The 26543-nt window shown below is 40.6% G+C and overlaps 1 protein-coding gene across 8 annotated transcripts in view; it reads right to left on the bottom strand.

Annotated features, from left to right (window-relative positions):
* Positions 1 to 26543, bottom strand: part of SUGCT (succinyl-CoA:glutarate-CoA transferase) — a 1185368-nt gene that overhangs the window by 855075 nt on the left and 303750 nt on the right. For all 8 annotated transcript variants that reach the window (XM_075828569.1, XM_075828573.1, XM_075828572.1 and 5 more), the window contains one exon: positions 24212 to 24307. In XM_075828569.1, coding sequence (XP_075684684.1) covers positions 24212 to 24307 — 96 coding nt within the window. The remainder of the gene's footprint in view (positions 1 to 24211; positions 24308 to 26543) is intronic.

Here is a 26543-nt window from a genome sequence, read left to right as displayed (position 1 = left end):
TAGAAGGGATGGAGTGCCATTTGGCTTTTGGAGTTCACATTTAGCAGGAATGGTTTGCAGAGGCCATGTCACATTTACGAAGCCCCTGAGGGGACAAAACAGTGAAAACTCCCCCACAAGTGACCCCATTTTGGAGACTACACCCATTGAGGAAATTATCTAGGGGTATAGTGAGCGATTTGACCCCACAGTTTTTTTGCAGAAATTATTGGAAGTAGGCCCTGAAAATGAAAATCTACATTTTTTCAAAGAAAATGTAGGTTTAGCAAATTTTTTCTAATTTCTACAAGGACTGAAGGAGAAAAAGCACCACAAAATTTGTAAATCAATTTCTCCCGAGTAAAACAATACCCCACATGTGGTAATAACCGGCTGTTTGAACACACGGCAGGGCTTAGAAGGAAAAGAGCGCTATTTGGCTTTTGGAGATCACATTTAGCAGGAATGGTTGGCGGAGGCAATGTCGCATTTGCAAAGCCCCTAAGGGGACAAAACAATGAAAACACCCAAAAAGGGACTCCATTTAGGAAACTACACCTCTTGAGGAATTCATCTAGGGGTGTAGTAAGCATTTTGACCCCACAGATGTTTCATCGAATTTATTAGAATTGGGCAGTGAAAATAAAAACAATCCTTTTTCTTCAATAAGACGTAGCTTTAGCGCAAATTTTTTCATTTTCTCAATAAATAAAGGAAAAAAAGAACCCAACATTTGTAAAAAAATTTCTCCCGAGTACGGCAATACCCCATATGTGGTCATAAACTGCTGTTTGGGCAAACGGCAGGGCTCAGAAGGGAAGGACCACCATTTGGAGTGCAGGATGTTGCTGGATTGGTTTCTGGGTGCCTGTGGGCCCAAAACTGTGGAAACCCCCCAGAAGTGACCCAATTTTGGAAACTACACCCCTCAATGCATTTACCTAGGGGTGTAGTAAGCATTTTAACCCTGCAGGTGTTTTGTAGAAATTAGTGTGAACTCGATGTTGCAGAGTGAAAATGGGATTTTTTCAATAGATATGCTAATATAACAAGACAGCTCTCTAATTATAATGCTGGGTTTCCTGGTTTTAGAAACACCCTACATGGGGCACTAATCTTTTGCCTGGACATTCGACCAGGCTCAGGAGTGAAAGCGTACCATGTCAAATTGAGGCCTAATTTGGCGATTTACAAAGTATTGGTTCACAACTGCAGAGGCTCAGATGTGAAATAATAAAAAGAAACCCCTGAGAAGTGACCCCATTTCGAAGCTACACCCCTCAAGGCATTTGTTAAGGGGTGTAGTGAGCATTTCACCCCACAGGTCTTTTCCATAAATGAATGCACTGCGGATGGTGCAAATTAAAAATTTATATTTTTCCCTAGATATGCCATTTCAGTGGCAAATATGTCGTGCCCAGTTGATGACGCTGGAGACACACACCCCAAAAATTGTTAAAAGGGTTCTCCCGGGTATGACGATGCCATATATGTGGAAGGAAACTGCTGTTTGGGCACGCTGTAGGGTCCAGATGGGAGGGAACGCCATTTGGCTTTTGGAGAGCGGATTTTGCTTGGTAGTAGATTTGTTTGAGTATTGCTGGTGTTTTCATTTATAATGTGGGGGTACATATAAGCCGGGCGGAGTATATAAGGGGCATAGTCAGGTGGTATAATAATGGGGTAAAAAAAACAATAAAATGATCCATAGATGTGTGTTACGCTGTGAAGCACTCCTTTCTGCACAGGCCGATGTCACACTGATATATGGCGTCCTTTCTTATGCCCCTTTTGGTCCACACTCCGCACCTTTGCAGTTTGGGGAATTTTGCTGGGAAAGTGTTGTCCTGGTATAATACGGGCACCGTCGCTTCCAGTAGATATGTTTGGGCCCTCCCTTTCCTGGTTCCCTAATTTTAGGTACTCTTCAAACAGAAGAAATGTTCCCCCCGGGCACAACTGCATATTTTTTATTTTCTGACTTATTGGAGCCATAACTAATTTTATTTTTTCATAGACGTAGTTGTATGAGGGCTGTTTTTTGCGGGACAAGCTGTAGTTATTATTCGTACCATTTTGGAGTAGATGCCACTTTTTGATCACTTTTTATCGAATTTTTTTTAATGCAAAATTCACAGAAAACAGCAATTTTTTCAATGTTTTTTCTTTTTTTTTTCTTGCGGGTTAAATAATGTAATAGCTTTATAGTCGGGGTCCTTAAGGACGCGGCGATACCAAAGATGGGTAACTTTTTTACTTTATTTTGTTTTTTAATAATAAAGCAGTTTGTAAGGGGAAAAAGTGTGTTTTTCATTTTTTTTTACATTTTTTTATTAACTTTATTAAACTTTTTTTTTTTAACTTTTTTACTATTCCTACTAGGGGACTTTAATATGCGATCCTCCCATTGCTTTTATAATATATACTTTAGTATTGCAGTGTATTACTGCCTGTCCGTTTAAAACGGACAGGCATCTGCTAGGCCATACCTCTGGCATGACCTAGCAGGCATTCACTACAGGCAGACCTGGGGGACTTTATTAGGCCCCTGGCTGCCATCGGAGACATAGACACTCGGCGATCATATCGCCGGATGTCGTGGGATGAGAGGGAGCTCCCTCCCTCTCTCCAAAACAACTCAGATGCGGCACTCGCTATTGAGAGCCGCATCTGAGGGGTTAAATGGGTGAGATCGATACTGATATCGATCTCACCCGTTCGAGTAGGGTTGCCCCCAGCCCTCAGCTACCTCTGGTAGCTGAGAGCAGGGAGATTTAACGGCTCCCTGCCCTGTTTATTTATTCTGATGCAGCGCCGTGAAAAGGCGTATGCATCAGAATAAAGCCCATTAGTGGCCGCCGTGAAAAGGCGCATTGGCAGTCACTAACTGGTTAATATACAGGCATTTATCTATTTGCCAGTACATTAGCCTGTTTACTGAGAGTACACAGGCAGTTGTTAGGACATACCTCAGTATTCCCTAACAACAGGAAATATGGTCAGCCCTGGGGTCCTTCAATGGACCCTGGATTGTCTGCCCATATATGGTATGTCCATCAATCGCGTCATAGGTAATTCCTGTGACGGGTTCCAAGGGGCATCTCCCTTTGCATTATCCCCTTGAATGCTGCGGACAGCTTTGATCGCAGCATTCAGGGGAATAACGGCAGAGATCAGAGGTTTTTCTGCTCGCTGCACTAATCAGCGGCGGCGCCGACACTGAAGACAGAACATGAGGGTGTTTTGCTGACCGCGTACGCACACTTGTTAGGACTTAGGAGCAGGGTAATGACTGTATTACACAGCCGCAGCCCCGCTCACTACATTCATGTATTTTGCTAAGCTGTGAGACTAAGACACGCCAACTATTCGCGGATTAGCCACAGCTGCTTACGTCAGCAGTTACGGCCAATCTATTAACAGAGGGCGTGTCTTAAGCCTAAGAAGTGCACACACCCCCCTCCCTGTGAGTGGCCTGACTGCTGGCCAGTCAGGTCACAAGATACGTTTTTAATAAAAAATTAAAAAAAAGAGGATCCTGCAGCCGCCCCCCCCCCCCTGCGGTGCCTGGTGCCAACTAGTCAAGTAGATGGAGTAGAGACCCATATACTCTTTCAGAACATTGAGGATACTACACAGACTGATACTAGAACTATACCCTATCCCTGCATCAGGACAGAACAAACTAGAATAGTGCAAATAGAGTTTACGCATCCCGATCCACAACTTAAAACCAACGAAATATGCTCTTATTTGGATGACTCCCTTTTTTACTATACATGAGGAGCCAGAAAACTCCTTACGTAATTCCCTTCATTTTGACCCAGACACAGTGACCTCAATTTAAGTAGCCTCCCACTCAACAGCAGTGTATCTTTTTTAGTTACCTCCAAAAATAGATTCTACCACTACAGCAGCGACCCTCCCCACAGAAGCGACGATATTACCGATCATTCCAGCCAATACAACCATCCAGTACCTAAGCCCACGAACCAAACAAACCCAACTCCAAATACAAGAAAAAAATACATCGTAGAGGGAAAAGGGGCAACCAACACTCCAGCCAACATACAAAAAGTTAGAAGCGGCATAAGGACAAGGAAAAACACAATGAAATAACAGAACAACATTCAGAACATAACAAAACTACTAAACTGTTCAACTTATCGCAATATACACTTAAATAGTTTATCTGGGGACCAAAAATTAAATTTCAATAATATATTTATGTGAAACTAAGTAACTTACTAATGTACTTTAATTTAAAATTCTGTACTAAATCGTGCAGTTCAAACCTCGTGAATTGTTCCCGGAAGTCCAGGAGCTTTTCTATTAATGATGACGCGCCGACACGGGCTACGTGACTGAGGGTTTGCTTCATGTGCTGTTCGTGAACATGACTGCAAGGGACTGTCACATTGCCTATTTTGTGAGTCCCGAGTCAGCACTGCTCCTGACGTCCATATTTGGTCAATTCAGGGGTTTCCTATCGTTGGAGTTCCCGAGCAGAGCATCAGCAGATGCTCTGCCTGGGGACTCCAGCACTTCTGCCCACGTCACTGTCCATATATGTACAGTGACGTCGGCAGCAGTACTCGAGTCCATGAGCAAAGAATCAGCTGATGCTCTGCCTGGGGACTCTCTGCTCGGGAACTCCAGCGATAGGCAATGTGACAGCCCCTTGCGGTTTCACATAAATAAATTACAGCAATGCAATTTTTGGTCTCCGGATAACCCCTTTAACCAAAAAGAAATTGATGTGTTATCCAAAGGATTATCCTTCTGCCCCACATCCAAACCGGATGACTTCAGACTATTTTTAGATCTCAATAGTTTTATTAGTTTTATTTTAGATCGCAATAGTTTTATTAGGAAGCTGACTATCTAGAGACATTTTATTTTTATTGTACAAAAACATAAAGGAATAACAGCTGAATAATCTATTCCCCCAGAAACAGGGTATCATCATGTAGATGTCAAACTCAAATCGTCCTTCTACCCTACATTTAGCAGAGAAGAAGAAAGGGAGACCCTAATAGTTGGCGGGCGTTAGAACATAATATGTACAAATTTGCTTTTGGCAAAATGAACCCTTTTCCCAACTAACCCTAAAGAATATATAATAACTTTTATTTGGCTATTATAGCAAAAAAGACGAACAACATGTAGATTAAAAATTATATGTGCTCGCTGCTGCACATAGTAACACCGTGGGAAACTACCCACGCTAAGTAAAGAATGCAAGGTCAAAGAGGCCAGCGGCTGCAGAACGCCAGGCCCAATCTAAGGTGCAATTGATAAAGCCAGCAGCAGGAGCACGTTATTTTAAAAGTGTAGAAAGAGCACCCCCACATGTTTCACCACACAAGTGGCGTCTTCAGGGGTACTGGGGCTAAAAGGGTTCATTTTGCCAAAAGCAAATTTGTATGTATTACATTTAGCAGAGGGCACTACTTGGAGACATTTATGTCACATGTATCCAACGACTTTAGAAAAATAGAAAAAAAAGACAGTAGACCCCAGAAACACAAATAAAAACAAAAATAGCTTCAAATATACAAGTAGAACCCATAAAGACAATCTAATGGGAGGAAAGAAAAGTCCTTAAAAACATCATATCAGGACTACTAAAGAACCTTTTTTACTATAGAAGATATATAGATGACTTGTTCTTCCTCTGGGATGGACCAGAGGAGGGAGCGAGGAATTTTGCAAGCTTCCTCAATGAAAATAACTGGGGACCATCCTTCATTATGAATATATCCAATCTTGAAATAGATTACTTAGACCTGACAAATAGAATCAATCAAGGAAAGGTAGCCACAAAAACTCACTTCGAGGATGTCGATGTAAATAGTTACATCGACTTCTCAAGCGCACATTACAGACCATGGTTCGTTAACATTCCAAACAATCAATTCAAAAGGATTAATAAAAATTGCAACTGGAAAACCATTTACGAGCAACAAGCAAAAATACTGAGAAAAAGATTCAAGGAAAAAATTACCCTAGGCAGATAGTGGATTCTGCATATCACTCATCACTACACGACAAACTCTGCTACATAGACCTAAAGAAACACCAAATAGTACGTTAACAAATAAACACAAATACAATTTTATAACAGATTTTAACAGTGGACATAAGACCATCAGAACCATCTTACAAAAACATTGGAATATTCTGCAAAGCAACACTATACTAAAACCCATCCTACCAGCCAAACCCGGTTTCACCTACAGAAGGGGACGCAACTTAAAAAATATCATTGCCCCAAGCCGTCTGAAAGACAAAACAATAGAAAAAAAGCCCAAGATTAGCTTCTTCCCTAAACTAACCAGATCATACAGATGCAACACATCCAGATTTATGTGCTGTGATTCTATAAACCATAGGAAACTAACATCTAAGTGCAACATAACGAATGAGACATTCCAAATCGAACTTTGTGATATACCTTTTAGAATGCAACTGTGGTCTTTAATATATTGGCAGGAGAATACAGCCATTAAAAACTAGGATCAACAAGCACAGATTCCATACAAATAATCATTTTCTTAAACACAGCGTATCTAGGCACTTACACCACCAACATGGGGAGTTTTTGAGGTAACTATCACACCCCTAGAACAGATACCAAGCACTGCCAACAACAGATTTTCCCAATTGAAAAATAGGGAAGCATATTGGATCAACAAATACCATAGTTTAACCCCAGACGGCCTAAACGAGGCTATAGAAAACACCAACTAAATGTACAGAATAAAAGAGGCACCCCCTGTTCCTCCTGTTTGAATAAACACTACACTTGACTATGAGAACATATACTCATGACACAGCTTATATAAAGGACCTAACGGATACAGCAATGATTGCAGTGTGAAGGATAAGAGCACGCGATAATTAAGTACAGTCAGATTGCAAAAAATCTGGGTACGTGTAACAAGACTACAACTTTTGTATATAATTAGTTTGCATTTTCACAAATGGAACGAAAAACATCACTAGCTTTCCGCCCAATAAAGGTATACCCTCCTACACCCGCTAATTTCCTTAATTTGATCAAAAAGGTCTTCTATCATAGAGATATCAGGAATATCCCCCTTTTTTTAATACGATTTTTAATATTTCGATAGGGTTTTATGATTAATTTAGTTTCACTAAAACACCGTGGAACGATTATTAACGTTTCTACAATAAAAATGTATTTGAAATAAACAAAGAATATATATATATATATATATATATATATATATATATATATACACTACCGTTCAAAAGTTTAGGGTCACTTAGAAATTTCCTTATTTTTGAAAGAAAAGCACAGTTTTTTTCAATGAAGATAACATTAAATTAATCAGAAATACACTCTATACATTGTTAATGTGCTAAATGACTATTCTAGCTGCAAACGTCTGGTTTTTAATGCAATATCTACATAGGTGTATAGAGGCCCATTTCCAGCAACCATCACTCCAGTGTTCTAATGGTACATTGTGTTTGCTAACTGTGTTAGAAGGCTAATGGATGACTTGAAAACCCTTGTGCAATTATGTTAGCACCGCTGTAAACAGTTTTGCTGTTTAGAGGAGCTATAAAACTGACCTTCCTTTGAGCTAGTTGAGAATCTGGAGCATTACATTTGTGAGTTCGATTAAACTCTCAAAATGGCTAGAAAAAGAGAGCTTTCATGTGAAACTCCTCGACAGTCTATTCTTGTTCTTAGAAATGAAGGCTATTCCATGCGAGAAATTGCCAAGAAACTGAAGATTTCCTACAACGGTGTGTACAACTCCCTTCAGAGGACAGCACACACAGGCTCTAACCAGAGTAGAAAGAGAAGTGGGAGGCCCCGCTGCACAACTGAGCAACAAGACAAGTACATTAGAGTCTCTAGTTTGAGAAATAGACGCCTCACAGGTCCTCAACTGGCAGCTTCATTAAATAGTACCCGCAAAACGCCAGTGTCAATGTCTACAGTGAAGAGGTGACTCCGGGATGCTGGCCTTCAGGGCAGAGTGGCAAAGAAAAAGCCATATCTGAGACTGGCTAATAAAAGGAAAAGATTAATATGGGCAAAAGCACACAGACATTGGACAGAGGAAGATTGGAAAAAAGTGTTATGGACAGACGAATCGAAGTTTGAGGTGTTTGGATCACACAGAAGAACATTTGTGAGACGCAGAACAACTGAAAAGATGCTGGAAGAGTGCCTGACGCCATCTGTCAAGCATGGTGGAAGTAATGTGATGGTCTGGGTTTGCTTTGGTGCTGGTAAAGTGAGAGATTTGTACAAGGTAAAAGGGTTTTTGAATAAGGAAGGCTATCACTCCATTTTGCAATGCCATGCCATACCCTGTGGACAGCGCTTGATTGGAGCCAATTTCATCCTACAACAGGACAATGACCCAAAGCACACCTCCAAATTATGCAAGAACTATTTAGGGAAGAAGCAGGCAGCTGGTATTCTATCTGTAATGGAGTGGCCAGCGCAGTCACCAGATCTCAAACCCATAGAGCTGTTGTGGGAGCAGCTTGACCGTATGGTACGCAAGAAGTACGCATCAAGCCAATCCAACTTGTGGGAGGGCCTTCTGGAAGCATGGGGTGAAATTTCTCCCCGATTACCTCAGCAAATTAACAGCTAGAATTCCAAAGGTCTGCAATGCTGTAATTGCTGCAAATGGAGCATTCTTTGACGAAAGCAAAGTTTGAAGGAGAAAATTATTATTTCAAATAAAAATCATTATTTCTAACCTTGTCAATGTTGACTATATTTTCTAGTCATTTTGCAAATCATTTGATAAATATAAGTGTGAGTTTTCATGGAAAACACAAAATTGTCTGGGTGACAATTTTTTTTTCACAACACTGGATACAAACTAATGACGAAAAAATTACAAGACTAGTCCCTCTCATTCCAATCACATGTATTGAAGATATTTAACAACTAGAAATACGTGTTTATTATAATTTCCTTTGTTTCAGCACGGCAAGTGAGCTATCGGCATAATATCATAGCGATGTACAAACAAATATGGAGAACATCAGAGAAATCATTTGACTAAACAAAACAAAGTCTGTTTTTGATCCTTACAGACTTAGTCCCTACTAAATAAAACCCAGAAAACCACTCACTCAGGATCGACTCTATTTTTATCAGGGGGAGACTATATGAGAGAAAGGATTCCCGCTATATAGTGTAAAAGACAGTACTTAAGAATTCGCAATGCACAATACTTCTATTAACCCCTTAACCCCTTAAGGACGCAGCCACTTTTGGACCAAATGACACAGCCTCATTTTTAAAATCTGACATGTGTCACTTTATGTGGTAATAACTCCGGAATGCTTTTACCTATCTAAGCGATTCTGAGACTGTTTTCTCGTGGCATATTGTACTTTATGTTAGTGAAAAAATTTGGTCGATAAATTCAATATTTTTTGTGAAAAACACAAAAATGTAGAGAAAATTTGCAAAATTAAGCATTTTTCTAAATTCAAATGTATCTGCTTGTAAGACAGATAGTTATACCACACAAAATAGTGACAAAATAGTGACTAGTTAACATTTCCCATACGTCTACTTTATGCTTGATTCATTTTTTGAACATCCTTTTATTTTTCTAGGACGTTACAAGGCTTATAAGTTTAGCAGCAATTTCTCACATTTTCAAGAAAATTTCAAAAGGCTATTTTTTTAGGGAACAGTTCAGATCTGAAGTAGCTTTGAGGGCCTTATATATTAGGAACCCCCACAAATCACCCCATTTTAAACACTGCACCCCTTAAAGTATTCAAAACAGAATTTAGAAAGTCTCTTAACCCTTTATGCGTTTCACAGGAATTAAAACAAAGTGGAAGGGAAATTTGCAAATTTCATTTTTTTTTTGCAGAAATTCCATTTTAATCTATTTTTCCTGTAATACTAAAGGTTTTTTGCCAGAGAAACACAACTGAATATTTATTGCCCTGATTCTGCAGTTTTTAGAAATATCCCACATGTGGCCCTAGTGTGCTACGGGCCTGACACAAAGGCCCCAGAAGCAAAGGAGCACCTAGTGGATTATTCGGCCTTCCTTTTGTTAAATTATATTTCAGGCACCATGTCAGGTTAGAAGAGGTCTTGTTGTGCAAAAACAAAGGAAACCCCCCAAAAGTGACTCCATTTGGGAAACTACACCCCTAGAGGAACTCATCTAGGGGTGTAGTGAGCATTTTGACCACACAGGTATTTCATAGATTTCATTAGAATTGGGCAGTGAAAATGAAAAATTACATTATTTTGCAATAAGATGTAGCTTTACTCAGAATTTTTAATTTTTTTAAACAAATAAATGAGGAAAAGCACTCCAACATTTGTAAAGCAACTTCTCCAGAGTACGGAAATTACCCATATGTGGTAACAACCCACTGTATGAATGCACATCAGGGCTCAGAAGGTAAGGCACGCCATTTAGCTTTTGGAGTACAGATTTTGCTGGTTTGATTTCTCTGCACCATGTCGCATTTGTAAAGCCCCTAAGGTACCAGTACAGTGGAAACCCCGCAAAAATGACTCCATTTGGGAAAGTACTCTTCTAGAGGAATTCAACTAGGGGTGTAGTGAGCATTTTGACCCCCCAGGTGTTTCATAGATTTCATTAGAATTGGGCAGTAAAAATGAAAAATTACATTTTTTTTCCACTAAGATGTAGCTTTAGGTCAAAATGTTTCATTTTCTCATCAAATAAAGGAGAAAAAGCACCATAACATTTGTAAAGCAACTTCTCCAGAGTACGTAAATACCCCATATGTGGTAATAAACCACTGTATGAATACACCATCAGGACTCAGAAGGGAAGGAGCGCCATTTGGCTTTTGGAGAGCAGATTTTGCTGGATTGGTTTTTCTGCACCATGTCGCTTTTGCAAAGCCCCTTAGGTACCAGTACAGTGGAAACTCCCCAAAACTACACCCATTGAGGAATTCATCTAGGGGGTAGTGAGCATTTTGACCCCACAGGTGTCTCATAGATTTTATTAGAAATGGGCAGTGAAAATGAAAAATTACATTATTTTCCAATAACACGTAGCATTTGTTCAAAAATTTTCATTTTCTCAACAAATAAAAGAGGAAAAGCACTGTAACATTTGTAAAGCATTCTCTCCAGAGTAAGGAAATACCCCACATGTGGTCATAAACTGCTACTTGGACACACAGCAACGCTCTAAAGGGAAGGAGCGCCATTTAGTATTTGGAGTGGAGATTTTACAAGATTCGTTTTTTGACACCATGTTGCATTGAGCTATAGTACCAGTACAGTGGTACCCTGAAAACTTACCCCATTTTGAAAACTAGATCCCTCAAAGAATTTATCTAGGGGTGTAGTGAACATTTTGACCGCACACGTGTTTTGCAAAAATGAGTAAACAATAGATGTTGCAAATTGAAAATTGCTGTTTTCCACAGATATGCCATTTCAGTGCCCAATGTGTTGTGCCCTACTTGTACCACTGTAGACACACATCCCATAAATTGTTAAGCGGGTTCTCCAGAATACAGTAATACCCCATATGTGGTCATAAATTGCCGTTTGGGCACACTGCCAGGCTCAGTGGGACCACCATTTGGCTTTTGAAGCGCAGATTTGGCTTTGTGTTTTACTGGTATTTCAGCTTATAATGTGGGGGCATATGTATGCTGGGCGGAGTGCATCAGGGTATATGTAAGCTGGGCGGAGTGCAACAGGTCATAATAAGATGTAGTAATAATGGGGTGAATGAATAATGCATGGATTGGTGTGGTACGCTGTGAACCTTTCCTTTATGCACAGGCCGGGTTTATTGGGTATTATACAATATATCTGCGCTCCAGTATTGCCTAATCTTTGACTTCTTCACTAACCCTATAAGCAGCACAAGGCCCTAAAGTTTCCTCATCTCCACTGCATTTACAGGGTCCACCTGTGGAGTCCAGCAAATGACGATGTAGAGTATTTAGTGAAATTCTACTGGACCTAAAAAATTTGTCTGGTCCTTCATTTTGCATCATTGCGTTTTGAGAGTCATAACGTGTTATTTTTGCGTTGACGGAGAAGTGTGAGGGCTTGTTTTTTGTGAAACGAGCTGTAATTTTTATTGGTTAGATTTTGGGGTACATGCGATTTTTTTTTTTCTCACTATTTATTCAATTTTTTGGGAGATGAGGAAACCAAAAAACAGCAATTCTAGCACGGTTTTGTTTTTTTATTTTTTACAGTGTTCACCGTGCATTATAAACAGCATGTTAACTTCATTCTGCGGGTCGATAGGATTACAGCGACACCAAATTTATATTGTTTTTTTTTCCGTTTCACTACGTTCCCACAATAAAAATACTCTTTTCTAAAAAAAAATCATGTTTTGGATTCGCCATTTTCTGACAGCCATAACTTTTTTTATTTTTTAGCTGATATCGCTGCGGGAGGGCTTGTTTTATGCGTGACAAACTATAGTTTCTATTGGTACCCTTTTGCGTTACTTGCAACTTTTTGATCACTTTTTCTAACTTTTTTTTGAGACAAGATGACCAAAAAATAAAATGCTGTCATAGTTTCTTATTAAAATTTTTTACGGTGTTCACCGTGTGGTAAAAATAAAGTGACATTTTTATAGATCAGGCGTTCCGAACGCGGCGATACCTATTATGTATAGTTTTTTTTCATGTTTTAATTTTTTTTCTAATAAAGGAGTTGATCAGGGAAACAGGGTGATTGTTGTTTTTATTAGTTAAAACTTTTATTTAGTTATTTTTCTTTAACATTTTTTTTTACACTGACCTGGGGACTTGAAGATCTGGTCTTCTGATCCCCGGTACAATACACTGCACTACTTATGTAGTGCAGTGTATCGTAACTGTCATTCTTCATTTGACAGTTAGCCTATTACTTCATGCCTCGGGCAGGACCTAATAGGCTACCGTACCTGGACAACCAGGAATTAATTAGACAGGATGTCTCACAGGACAAATACGTGTAAAGGTGGGAGACAACACTCAACCACCCATAGGAATAATTAGAGATAAGGACTCTAACAATATATGATAAACAAGAGAAAAAAAGAGTCCATACATATCAACATATGAAAAAATTAAACATCTTTATTGATAACATAAAATACATTAAATGACAAAGACAGAGAATCTAAAATAAATCCTTGTACGGATCACAGATGTATACATTGAGTATATATATATATATTTTTAATACACTGATGGTATGCACAATTACTGTAACTCAATGTAGCTCCAACATAGGGTGCATCAAAATAGGAGTAATTTTAAAATGTAAGTTGTGTAAAGAAGGACAATGTGCCTAGCTCAAAAAGGCCTATAGTAACTGAAAAGTAATTGGTGCCTTGAAAGAATGGCATAAAGCCAAATTTAAGTCCGATATATGCACTTACCCATGTATGGGAGATTGAATGTGACCCAGCGGTATAGAAGAGCGCCCCGACGCGCGTTTCGCCTGTGGCTTTCTCAAGGGGAAAGCGCCCCTTGAGAAAGCCACAGGCGAAACGCGCGTCGGGGCGCTCTTCAATACCACTGGGTCACATTCAATCTCCCATACATGGGTAAGTGCATATATCGGACTTAAATTTGGCTTTATGCCATTCTTTCAAGGCACCAATTACTTTTCAGTTACTATAGGCCTTTTTGAGCTAGGCACATTGTCCTTCTTTACACAACTTACATTTTAAAATTACTCCTATTTTGATGCACCCTATGTTGGAGCTACATTGAGTTACAGTAATTGTGCATACCATCAGTGTATTAAAAATATATATATATACTCAATGTATACATCTGTGATCCGTACAAGGATTTATTTTAGATTCTCTGTCTTTGTCATTTAATGTATTTTATGTTATCAATAAAGATGTTTAATCTGGACAACCAGGAAGCATAGCAACGGCTTCCTGGTTGCCATAGCAACCATCGCCACCCGCAATCCATCGAGGGGGGCCTCGGGGCGTACAGAGGGAGCTCCCTCCCTTTATCAACCACTTCAATGCGGCGGACGCCATTGACAGCCGCATTGAAGGGGTTAAATGGCTGCGATTGGCGGTAACTGTCATCGCAGCAATTGCAGCGGGATGTCAGCTGTGTATGACAGCTGACAGCCGCTGAAGATAAAGCGCGCACAGCTCCTGTGCTTGCTTTATCTACAGGGCGTGACTGTACGCCAGTGTGCGGGAACGCACTTTGAATTTGGACGTATAGTCACGCCCAAAAGCGGGAAGGGGTTAATGCACCAGGATGCACTGGTACGTCACGTATTGCAGTACTTGAAGGCACGAGACGTACCGGTGCGTACTGGCTAACAAATGTCACCCTGTCAAAGGACAAGATGACAGAACTGTGCCATCAACTGTTTATGACATGGCAGTAGATGGCAAGGGACCAATCACAGTGGTCCCCTGCCGGCGATCGATGTGATTGGTCAGTAACAGCGGACTGACCAATCACAGCTCCTTGAGAACGTGATGGAGCTGGTTCAGTAGCTGAGACATCTCCATCACCGCCAGGTGTCAGCTGCATATTACAGCCGACACCCCTCTGTAACATCCAGGACTGGAGCTAGCCTCCGATTTGGCCGATTAACCCCTAAGATGCAGCGAATAGCTACATCTAGGTGGTTTCTAGCCTGTTGGCACACCTGATGGTTGCCATGGCCGCGGATGTCAGCTGTTCGTCACAGCTGATGTCCTGCTCAAACGGCTAGGACCGGAGCTAGGCTCCGCTCTGGCCGATTAACCCCTTAGATGCAGCGATCACTGCATCTAGGTGTTTAAATCACACCCGATTATTGCTAATGGCAACTGGAGGCCTAACAATAGCCTCCTAGAATGGAAGCCCATTAGTACCTGCCGGGAGACGAAGCCTAATAGGCTTGCTGTCAGTGAATAGCTGACAGCTCTAATACACTGTAGGTAGTGAAGTGTATTAAAATAGCGATCAGGGCTTCAAGTCCCCTAGTGGACAAAAAGAAGAACTGTTTAAAAAAAAGTTAATAAAAATGTTGTAAAAAAAATAAACGTTTCAAGTTAAAAAAACGATTTTTTCCCATAAGAAGTCTTTTATTATAGGGAAAAACATTTAAAAAAAATACACATATGTGGTATACCGCTTCCATAACGACCCGAGTTATAAAAATCTTATGCTATTTTACACGCACAGTGAACTCCGACAAAAAAAAAAACTTAAATTGAAAAACAATTCCAGAATCACTACTTTTTGATCACTACCCCTCCCAAAACAGACTAAAAAAATTGATCTAAAAGTTGCATGTACCCCAAAATTATACCATTAAAAACTACAGCCATCCCGCAAAAAAAAAAGCCATCCCACAGCTTTTTTGACAGAAAAATAAAAAAAGTTATGGCTCTCGAAATATGGTGACACAAAAAAGAAATTATTTGAAACAAAAGTGATTTTATTGTGCAGACGAGCAAAACATGAAAAAAAAACGATATACATATGGCATCGACGTAATCGTGTCGACCCGCAGAATAAAGTCAAATTGTGCACGGTGAACGCCGTAAAAAAGAACAAAACACATTTTAAATTGCTGGTTTCTGGTCACCTTGCTTGTCAAAAAATTAAGTAAAAAGTGATCAAAAAAATTGCATGTACCCCAAAATGGTACCAATGAAAACTACTGATTGTCCCGCAACAAATAAGCCCTCACACAGCTCACACAAAAAATAAAAAAGTTCTGCCTCTCAGAATATGTTGATGCAAAATGTGCAGTGTTCCAAAAGCGGATAAGATTGGGCCCAACTTATCAATGCGGCACTGGCCACACATCTATGAATTATTATTTATTTAACACATTATTATACCCTCATATTATGCCCTGATGTACTCCGCACAGCTTACATATGCCCCCACATTATAAACTGAAATACCAGCAAAACCCCAAACAGAACTACCACTATGCAAAATCTACGCTCCAAAAGCCAAATGGCGCTCCCTCCCTTCTGAGTCCTACAGCGTGCCAAAACAGCAGTTTACAACCACATATATTGCATCGCCATACCCGTGAGAATCCGCTTAACAGTTTGAGGTGTTTGTCTTCAGTGGCACGAACTGGGCACAACATATTGTGCACTAAAATGGAATACCTGTGGAAAACTGAAATTTGTACTTTGCACCATCCACTGAGCGTACATTTATAATAAAAAAACAAACCTGTGAGAGTCAAAATGCTCACTACACCCCTTAAAAAATGCCTTGAGGGATGCAGTTTCCATAATGGGGGTCACTACATGGGGTTTTGTTTTACTATTTGACCCCAGAGCCCTGCCATTGTGGGTCAATGCTGCGAAAATCACCAAAACAATCCTCAAATGCGCTTTTGCTCTTTCACTCCTTCTTTCATATGTCCAAAGCGGGATTACTTCTAAGGTGTTTCTATTGTACTCTGGTACCTCAAGGGCTCAGCAAATGCGACATGGTGCCCCTACACCAATCCAGCAAAATCTGCGATCTAAAAGCCAAATGGCGCTCTTTCCATTTTGAGCTCTGCCATGTGCCCAAACAGCAGTTTGGGGAACAGCATGGGGTATTGCCATACTCAGAAGAAATTGGGTAACAAATTGTGTGGTGTTTTTTTTTCCTATTACCCTTTGTGGAGAAAAAACAATGGGAGCAAAAACTACATATTTTTGGAAAAAATAAAATTTTTAATTTTCACTGCCTAAATTGAATACATTCAGCAAAAAAACAGTTGGGTCAAAATGCTCACTATAACGCTAGATAAATTCCTTGAGGGGTGTAGTTTCCCAAATGGGGTCATTTTTTACTTTTGCATCGTTTGCATGGTTTTGGCCCTCAGGGGCTTTGCAAATGTGACATGATGCCGCAAACCATTCCAGCAAGACTTGAGCTCCAAAAGTTCTCCTTCCCTCCTGAGCCCTACCCGGTTTCTAAACAGCATTTTTTATTGCTGTGCTCAGAAGAGTTTGCTTTATAAATGTTGGGGTGCTTTTTCTCCTTTATCTATTGTGAAAATAAAAAAAACCGGAGCTAAAATTAAATTTTACTAGAAAAAATAAAAAAAATTCAATTACAATAAATTTTGCAAAAAACCTGTGGGAACAAAATGCTAATGTAATGTCGGGGTAGGGAGACAGACAGATGAGCCCTAATCTACCTGCCACTCAGTCCCTGCCTACTTGCACGGGACGTCCTAAGCGACGGCGTACAACTGGGTGACGGTCCCTACGCTCAATAAGTGCACGACAGACAAACAGACAAGGGTACACAGAAGCTAAGGGAAATGGGGCAGTTGCCCACGGCAACACCCAGAGCAACAAGAGTAGTGAGCGAGCCGAGTCAAACCAGGACTGTTCCAGGTACGAAACGCAGAGCAGGAGAGTAGTCAGTAAAGCCAGGGTCAATTTGAAGCAGAGGGCAATAGTACTAGCAGGAACAGCAGAGCCAGGAAACCAGACAGAATCACAGGCAAAGGAAGAGCAGGAAATGAAGGTATAAATAGACCGAGGTCGGGAGCTAGCTCCGTCTGGCCAGGCTGTGATAGGTTCTCCCACTCCTCAGCCTACCAGCCTGAGTGGTAGCAGATCGAGTCACTCTATCAGACCTAGGAGCAGATGCAGACTGATTAGCCACGGGCGTCGACACAGAAGCTGTGTCTGGCAGATCCTTTACAGCTAACATACCCCAAGATAAATTTCTTGAGGGGTGTAGTTTCCAAAATGGGGTAACATTTTGGGGGTTTCCATTGTTTTGGTCCCTCCAGGCGTTGCAAACATGACACGGCACTAAAAAATCATTCCAGCAAAATCTACCTCCAAAATCAAAATCTAAATGGTGCTCCTTCCCTTCTGAGTCCTGCTGTGGGTCCATACAGCAGTTTATTACCACATATGGGGTATTTCTGTAATTGGGAGAAATTGCTTTACAAATGTTGGGGTGCTTTTTCTCCTTTATTCCTTGTAAAAATTAAAAATGTCTAAGTTTTTTCAAAAAAATAGTAGATTTTCACTTTTACAGACTAATTCCAATAAGTTTAGCAAAAAAAAAAGTTTGCTTTATAAATGTTGGGGTGCTTTTTCTCTTTTATCTTTTGTGAAAATGAAAAAATCTGAGCTAAAATAACATTTTACTAGAAAAAAAAAATTATTTTTCATTTCACGGCCTAATTCCAATAAATTCTGCAAAAAAACTTGTGAGAACAAAATGCTAACTATACCCCTACATAAATTTCTTCAGGGGTGTAGTTTACAAAATGGGATCACTTTTTGGAGTTTCCACTGTTTTGGCACCATAAGACCTCTTCAAACATGACATGGTGCCTAAAATATATTCTAAAAAAATGAGGCCCCAAAATACACTAGGTGCTCCTTTGCTTCTGAGGACGTCCATTAGGACACTAGGGCCACATGTGGGATATTCCTAAAAACTGCAGAATCTGGGCAATAAATATTGAGTTGCGTTTCTCTTGTAAAACCTTCTGTATTACAGAAAAACATGTATTACAAATGAATATTGCCCAAAAAAAAATGAAAATTGCAAATTTCACCTTTACTTTGCTTTAATTCCTGTGAAGGGGTTAAGAAACTTTCTGAATGCTGTTTTGAATACTTTGACGGGTGCAGTTTTTAAAATGGGGTGATTTATGGGGACTTTAATATATAAGGTCCTCAAAGCCACTTCAGAACTGAACTGGTCTTTGAAAAAATAGCCTTTTGACATTTTCTTGAAAATGTGAGAAATTGCTGCTAAAGTTATAAGCCTTGTAACGTCCTAGAAAAATAATAGGACTTTTAAAAAACAATGCCAACATAATGTAGACATATGGTAAATGTTAACTAGTAACTAGTGTGGTCTTTGTCTTACAGGCAAATACACTTAAATTTAGAAAAATGCTAATTTTTGCTAATTTTCTTAGAATTTTGGTGTTTTTCACAAATAAATACTGAAAATGTTGATCAAATTTTACCACTAACATAAAGTACAATATGTCACAAGAAAACAATCTCAGAATCGCTTAGAGACTGTAACAGCCATGGTCGCGGACCGCAGACCCTTTTAATCTTGCCGACGCTGGCACATGCAGTCATCTTGCCCTGCAGTGACCACTAGGGCGAGCGCGCGAGCTCATTCCCGGCCTTAAAGGGCCAGCACGCGCACATGTAAAGAATTAACTAATTACTCCCAGATCACCCTGGACTATAAAAAGGGACCTGCCCTTCCACTCCTTGCCTGAGCGTTGTTTGTATTCCTATGTTAGTCTTGAAAATGGTAACTTAGTCGTACCCTGTTCCTAGTGTTCATGTGCCCTGCTACTTGTATCCTGTATCCTATGTTGTATTTGTTCCTGTGCCCTCTCTAGTGTTGGAGTCGTGTTGTGCCGTCTGCTACGCCTGCTGTCTTACAGCACATCAGATGTCATTTGCCACGCCTGGTACCTCCTGCTACGTTTTGCATCACCTGTCGTGAAAGTACCATCTATGCCTAAGTCGCTGCTACTGTCTGGACTATTGCAGGTACCCTTGTGCTTGGACTTTGTATAGACTTGGTACACTATTTGGCCACCTGATATTCCGCTACGGCGGTGAGGCCTAGTGGGTCCACATACCCACAGATAGTGACAGTACGCTCAGGCCATGGACCCCGCTGGTCAACCCAAGACCATGACGACGTCAAAAGTCATGGAGGCTGATATGCGAGACCTTTAGTCACGACAGGACCAACTCCTCCAGGAGGGGATCTCTTTTGCACATCGACTGGATACGCAAGCTGCAGTCTTCATGGCACCTGCTCCTATTGGTCCTGCTACACCTCCTGGCAGTACTGATTACCGATTCTCCCTGCCAGTACCTCCTCGCTACGACGGAGACGCGAGGACCTGCAGGGGATTTCTGAGCTAATGTCAGATTCACTTCAGTCTACATACCAGAGACTCAATCCACGTCGGCCTATATCAAGGAGAATCTGGAGAGGGGTTTCATACGAAAATCCTCCTCCCCGGCTGGTGCCGGATTCTTCTTTGTAAAGAAAAAAGACGGATCTCAACCAGATCACGGTCAAAAATAAATACCCTTTGCCACTGATCTCTGAATTATTTGATAGCATACGGGGAGCCAAGATCTTCTCTAAACTAGACTTGCGTGGGGCCTACAACTTAATCCGAATCCGTCAAGGTGACGAGTGGAAGATGGCATTCAACACTCAAAATGGGCACTATGAATTCGGCCTGTGTAACGTCTTCCAAGAATTAGTGAATGATATCTTCAGAGATCTCCTCTATGTCTGTGTGGTTGTCTATCTCGATGACATTTTGATCTTCTCCCCAAATCCGACAACACATCGGAGGTATGTCCGTCAAGTCCTACTGCGACTAAGGGAGAATCGTCTGTATGCCAAGCTGGAGAAGTGCACTTTTGAATAAAATTCTCTATCCATCCTGGGTTACATCATCTCGGATCAGGGTCTTAAGATGGATCCTGAGAAAGAAAAATCTGTCCTGGAATGGCCACGTCCACAGGGCCTGCAGTCCATACAGTGTTTTTTTGGGATTCACTAACTTCTAGCGACAGTTTATCTCAAACTTCTCTTCACTGATGGCTCCCATCTCTACCCTTACCAAGAAAGGTATGAACGCCAAGGTGTGGACTCCAGAGGCAGAATCAGCATTTAATAGCCTCAAGAGTGCTTTCATTTCAGCCTCGATCCTCCATCATCCTGACGTGTCTCGGCAGTTCTCGTTGGAGGTGGACATTTCTTCTGTTGGTGCAGGTGCACTTCTGTTCCAGAGCTTCAAAGGAAAAAGGCAGTAGTATGTGGCTATTACTCAAGACTTTCTTCCTCTGCGTGAGCTTACCATTTAAGGTTTTGCCATAGCATCTCAATGGGTTTTAAGTATTTTATTTCTTTTGAGCCATTCAGAGGGGGACTTGTTTGTGTGCTTCGGATCATTGTCCTGCCCAACTGCACTTGAGCTTTTAGGTCATGATATGATTGGCAGACTTTCTCATACAGGATTTTCTGAAAGAGAGCTGAATTTATGGTTCCATCAATAGCCCTAGACTATCATACTACCACCACCATGTTTGACTGTAGGTATGATGTTCTTATGGTGGAATGCAGTGTTAGCATTACAGCAGATTTAAATAGACCCATGTCTTCCAAAAAGTTCCACCATGTCTCTTCAGTACACAGAATATTACCCTAACAGTCTTGGGGGGTCATCTAAATGTTTTTAGGAGACAAGCCTTTGTTTTCTTTTTGGTCAGAAGTGGCATTGCAGGTCTTACATAGATACCATTTTTGCCCAGTGTCTTTCTTATTGTGGTATGGTGAGCACTGAGCTTATCTGGCGGCCTATAGTTCTTTAGATGTTCGTCTGGGTTATTATTATTTTTTCCCCCAAGATTTTGTTTTTACATTTTTAAACAAAACATTAATAAGACCAAAATATGTCCATCTTGCAGTTACAACGGACTTTCAGAATGAAAGTTCCACTGAATACAGAAATAAATGTAAATGTAAACAATACACAGTTGCACCAGGTTGAGTAAAGGTTACCATGACTATAACAAATTTGTCCTGTGTTCAATTAGTAAGTGTTATGAGATCCGATGACTCAAACATACATTCACACACTTACACCCCTACAATTCACACACCTACCACCACACATACTTATTGGATATGTAGGGGCAGGTGTGCCCCTACATATCCAATAAGTATGTGTGGTGGTAGGGTTAGCTAGCCATAAAGACCAATGTTTGTCGCGCTTTAGCAGGCACTTACGGTTAGCATTTGTAATACGAATTCACCAGATTGACCCAGAGTGCGAGGAGAGGAGTATCGTAGACTTCCAGATAAGAATTATGATTTTGAAATACACAAAACAACAGGACCCAGAAAAATTGCCTTTTATAGAAGCCAGAGATTAAAGTGTCAAGGACAATCAAAAGACATACCTGAGGAGAGAGGACTCTAGGAAAGTCAAAGTGAGTATTTATAAAGCGTAAAACAGCCGACCAGAATGGGGATACCTTCTCACAGGACCACACTGCATTTAGAAATGTGCCTAGTTCAGTTTGATATCTTAAGCAGGCATAATTGTCAGATATACGTAGCGTTTTGAGTCTGGCTGGGATGTAATATACCCTAAGGATACATTTCTAGTGGATTAGCATATCTCTAGAACTGACCACTGTACGGGGAAAAAAGTCAATCAATTCCTGTCTATCATCTGCGGTCTGCAGAGAGTTCTGGGATATCTGCAGACCACTTTTGTAAGGCATTATCACAGGGTTTGGTACCGTTTGATTGTAGAAGAGAATAGAGGCTAGTGAGGGGTTGAGCTACATCCGAAATATAAAGCAAAGTCTCTTATTTAGAGTAGGCTAAGGAGATTTGCATTGAACCAAATTCTGCCAACGGGGCATGCCAGAATTATAGGTATCTATAGAACCCAGAAGACGGTAAATGATAGGTGCTTTGCAATTCTGAAAAAAGATAAAAAGCTGGTCAAGTCTGGAAAGATCTGTTCCAAATACATAATTCCCCAGGAACCGAAACACAATGCTCATAAATATGAGGGAGGTGAGGATTGTATCAAAGTGAAGTTCAAGGGAAGATTGGGCTGGGCTTACTCTCCAATTTCAGGCTTTCTTCTAGGCAATAGCCATTTTGATAGGGAATAAACCGTCATCTCTAAGGGACTTAAAACAGAGCAAAGCATTTGCAAGGCCCTCATATGAACCACAGAGCGCTCCATAAAGTGCTGTGACAGCGTTACTTAGATCAATGTCTAACCACTAGTTTGCTGTAAAGCCAAAAAAGAGAAATATAAATTAAGAGTGCCAGACTACATTGTTCTTTAGAAGCCTGGAGTGCGAAATGGCTAAACCTCGAGGATTTACCTTGCCAATGAAATTAACAGAGTATGCTATAAGTGTTATGAAAAAAGACCAGGGGGACCGGCATAGGGCAGTTATGCAAGAGATATAAGAACTGGGACAGATGGATCATCTTAAATATAATAATACGTCCCATAAGGGATAGTGGAAGTGAAGACCAGGGGTTCAGCTTTTGTTGGGTAGAGATTACAAGTGGATCAAGATTGAGTTGCCGGTATTGTCCCACATCAGCTGACACTATTACACCTAAGTACTTAAAGTGGGAGACACTTGGGAGAAGAGAAGAGAGGAGGAAGAAAAAGTGGCCCCCATAGAGAATACATCAGATTTAGCCCAATTGATCCACAGCCTAAAAAGGAGCCGAAACATTCAAGCAAAATGAGTAAGGAAGACAGGGAAGGACCTATATTCGCCAGATATACCAATGTATTGTCAGCATAGAGGGACACTTTTTCAATTATGGATCCCTGGGGATACATTCAATATTGGGTGGTTGTCGTATCACTGCAGCTAGGGGCTCAATACAAAGCACGAACAAGAGAGGTGATAGGTGGCAGCCCTGCTAGATGGAGTCGTCAATGCACTCCTGGTGAAATTTTGGTAAGCCAATCACTCCTGGAAGGTTCACCACTGTTCCAAGTTTTCTCCATTGTAAAAATGGTTCAGTGTGGTTCACTGGAGTCCCAGCGCCTTAGCAACGGCTTTGTAACCCTTTACAGACTAGCAGATTTCAATTACTTTGTATTGCATTTGTATTTAAATCCCTTTGGAACATAGCAACATGTGCTGCTTTTTGAGACCTTCTAGCCTGCTTCAAATTGCTAGACAATTTCTATTAAAGTGATGTTTAGATTCAACAAGTCTGGCAGTAACCATGCCTGTATGTGGCTAGTTAAATTCAGCCCAATTGTCAATTGAATTTAGTTAACTGGTTGATATTAAAAACAGCATTTTGTGTCTACTTGGGTTAACTTTGTCTAACATTAAAAGTAGTTTGATGATCAGAAACATTTAATTGTGACAAATATGCAAAAATAGATGAAATTGGGAAGAGGCAAATTCTTTTTCACAACACTGTATATAAACCATGCCACTAGCAACATTGGCAAGTGCTCAAGAGCAGGAGAAGTTTGAATTCTACCTTTTTTCATAATGCATTAAGGTCACAAATTTTAGGACCTTAATAAGTGCATATGGGGGTAAATGCTGAAACCATTCATGAATAAATGTCTACTAGGCGAAAATTATTATTAAGTGCAAAACATATTGTTATAGACAACAACATTATAAGATTTTTTTAGGCTGTTTCCTACCTGATATGGTACAATGCTACCATGTGCTGTCCCCCAACGTTTTGCTTCAATTCCTCCATTAAGAAAGTTTGCAGCTATCTGAGTCAAGCAAGCAACCTGCAACACAAAAAAAAAACAATAGATGTTGAGAGCTTAAATCAAATAATTTTTACACAATGAAACTGTGAGACTGTTAACAATTAATGGACATGCATCACCTTAGTGAAGGAAAAAAAAGTCACAAATTTTGGTGCATGCATGTTTTGCGTTCAAATTTGTGACTTCTTACCATTTTACGCTGCTCTTGACACTTTTTAGAAAAAGTGACTGAGGCTTAGCAGAAGTGAGGCCATCCGCAGCCTGACATATTTAGGATAATTTATGCCAGTAATTGGCGGAAATTATAGAGAAAATCTACACCAACTTGTAACCGGCGTAGATTTCACTTTGTGGCGCACGGACAGTCCAAGATGCGGCGAATATAAATTTATTAATAATAATAACAACAATAATATTAATTGCTTAACCCCTTCCCGCACCTTGACGTTAATAAACGTCAATGTGTGCAGTAACTTCGCGCACCTTGACGTTCATTAACGTCAGTGCTTTGACAGTTAACCGCCGCGCGGCGCTACACCGCAGCGGCGGTTAACTGTGCAGGGTGTCAGCCCTGCTCTCCCTGTTGCCGATCAGCGGCCTGTCGCCGCTGAAATCGGCTATTAACCCCTTCGATGCGGTGGTCGATTGCGATCCCCACATTGAAGAGGTTTACAGCGGATCGGCAGCCCCCCACATGTATTTGCGGGGGCTGGCGATCCTTCTCACGGCAACCAGAGGCCAGACAATGACCTCCGGGTTGCCATGTACGGAAGCCTCGGAGGATCAGCCTCCGGCCGTTCCTCCTCTGCTTCATGTCAGTGTGACAGTTACGTCACAATGACAGTTACAACACATTACACTACGTGTGTAGTGTAATGTGTTCCAGCAGCGATCAGAGCTGCAAGTCTAAGTGTGCCCTAGTGGGACAAGTAAAAAAAGTAAAAAAAAGATAATAAAAATGTTTTGAAAAAGTGTAAAAATAAAAGTTAGAAGTGATATAAACAAAGAATGCTTTTTTTCCTATAATAAGTCTTTTATTATAGGAAAAAAATTAACACGATAAAAAAAGTACACATATTTGGTATCACCGCGTTCGTAACGATCCCGACTATAAAACTGTAATATTATTTTTCCCGCACGGTGAACACCGCGAAAAAAATAAACGAAAAACAGTGCCCGAATCACAATTTTTTGGTTACCACCCCTCCCAAAATCGACAATAAAAAGTGATCAAAAAGTCGCATGTACGCCAAAATGGTACCAATACAAACTACAACCCGTCCCGCAAAAAACAAGCCCTTACACCGCTTTTTTGACTGAAAAATAAAAAAAGTTGTCGCTCTCAGAATACGGTGACACAAAAAAGAATTTATTTTATAAATAAGTGATTTTATTGCACAAACGCTGCAAAACATCAAAAAGTTATATACGTATGGTATCGCTGTAATCGTATCGACCCGCAGTATAAAATATAATGGTAATTTATAGCCCAGGGTGAACGCCATAAAAAACAGTTTCAGAATTGATGGTTTTTGGTCACCTTGCTTGCCAAAAAATTGAATAAAACGTGATCAAAAAAATTTCTAGTACCCCAAAATGGTACCAATGAAAACTACAGATTGTCCCGCAAAGAATAAACCCTCACCCAGCTCCGGTGGAAAAAAAATAAAACCGTTCTGGCTCTCAGAATATGGCGATGCAAAATGTGCAGTGTTCCAAAAGCAGATAAGATCGGGCGCCTTTTATCAGTGCGACACCGGCCACATATCTGCGGATTATTATTTATTTACTGCATTATTATACCCTCTTATTATACCCTGATGTACCCCGCACAGATAACATGTACCCTGATGTACTCCGCACAGATAACATGTACCCTGATGTACCCCGCACAGATTACATATGCCCCCACATTATATATTGAGACACCAGTAAAACCCCAAACAGAACTACTACCAAGCTACATCTGCGCCCCAAAAGCCAAATGCTGCTCCCTCCCTTCTGAGCCCTGCAGCGTGCCCAAACACCAGTTTACGCCCATAGATATGGCATCGCCATACCCAGGAGAACCCCCTTAATATTTTATGAGGTATTCGTCTTCAGTGGCACAAACTGGGCATAACATGTAGTGCACTAAAATGGCATATGAGTGGAAAATTTTAATTTTTACTCTGCACCATCCGCTGCACATTAACCCCTGCGCGCACCACAACATAGCATGTCGTAGTGTGGGGGGGGGGGTGATGTATGGAGC

This window comes from Rhinoderma darwinii, chromosome 5 (assembly GCF_050947455.1).
Source record: "Rhinoderma darwinii isolate aRhiDar2 chromosome 5, aRhiDar2.hap1, whole genome shotgun sequence".
NCBI classification, from domain to species: Eukaryota; Metazoa; Chordata; class Amphibia; order Anura; family Rhinodermatidae; genus Rhinoderma; species Rhinoderma darwinii.
The sequence above is the reverse complement of the archived record's forward strand: the minus strand, read 5'-3'. Positions and strand labels throughout refer to the sequence as shown.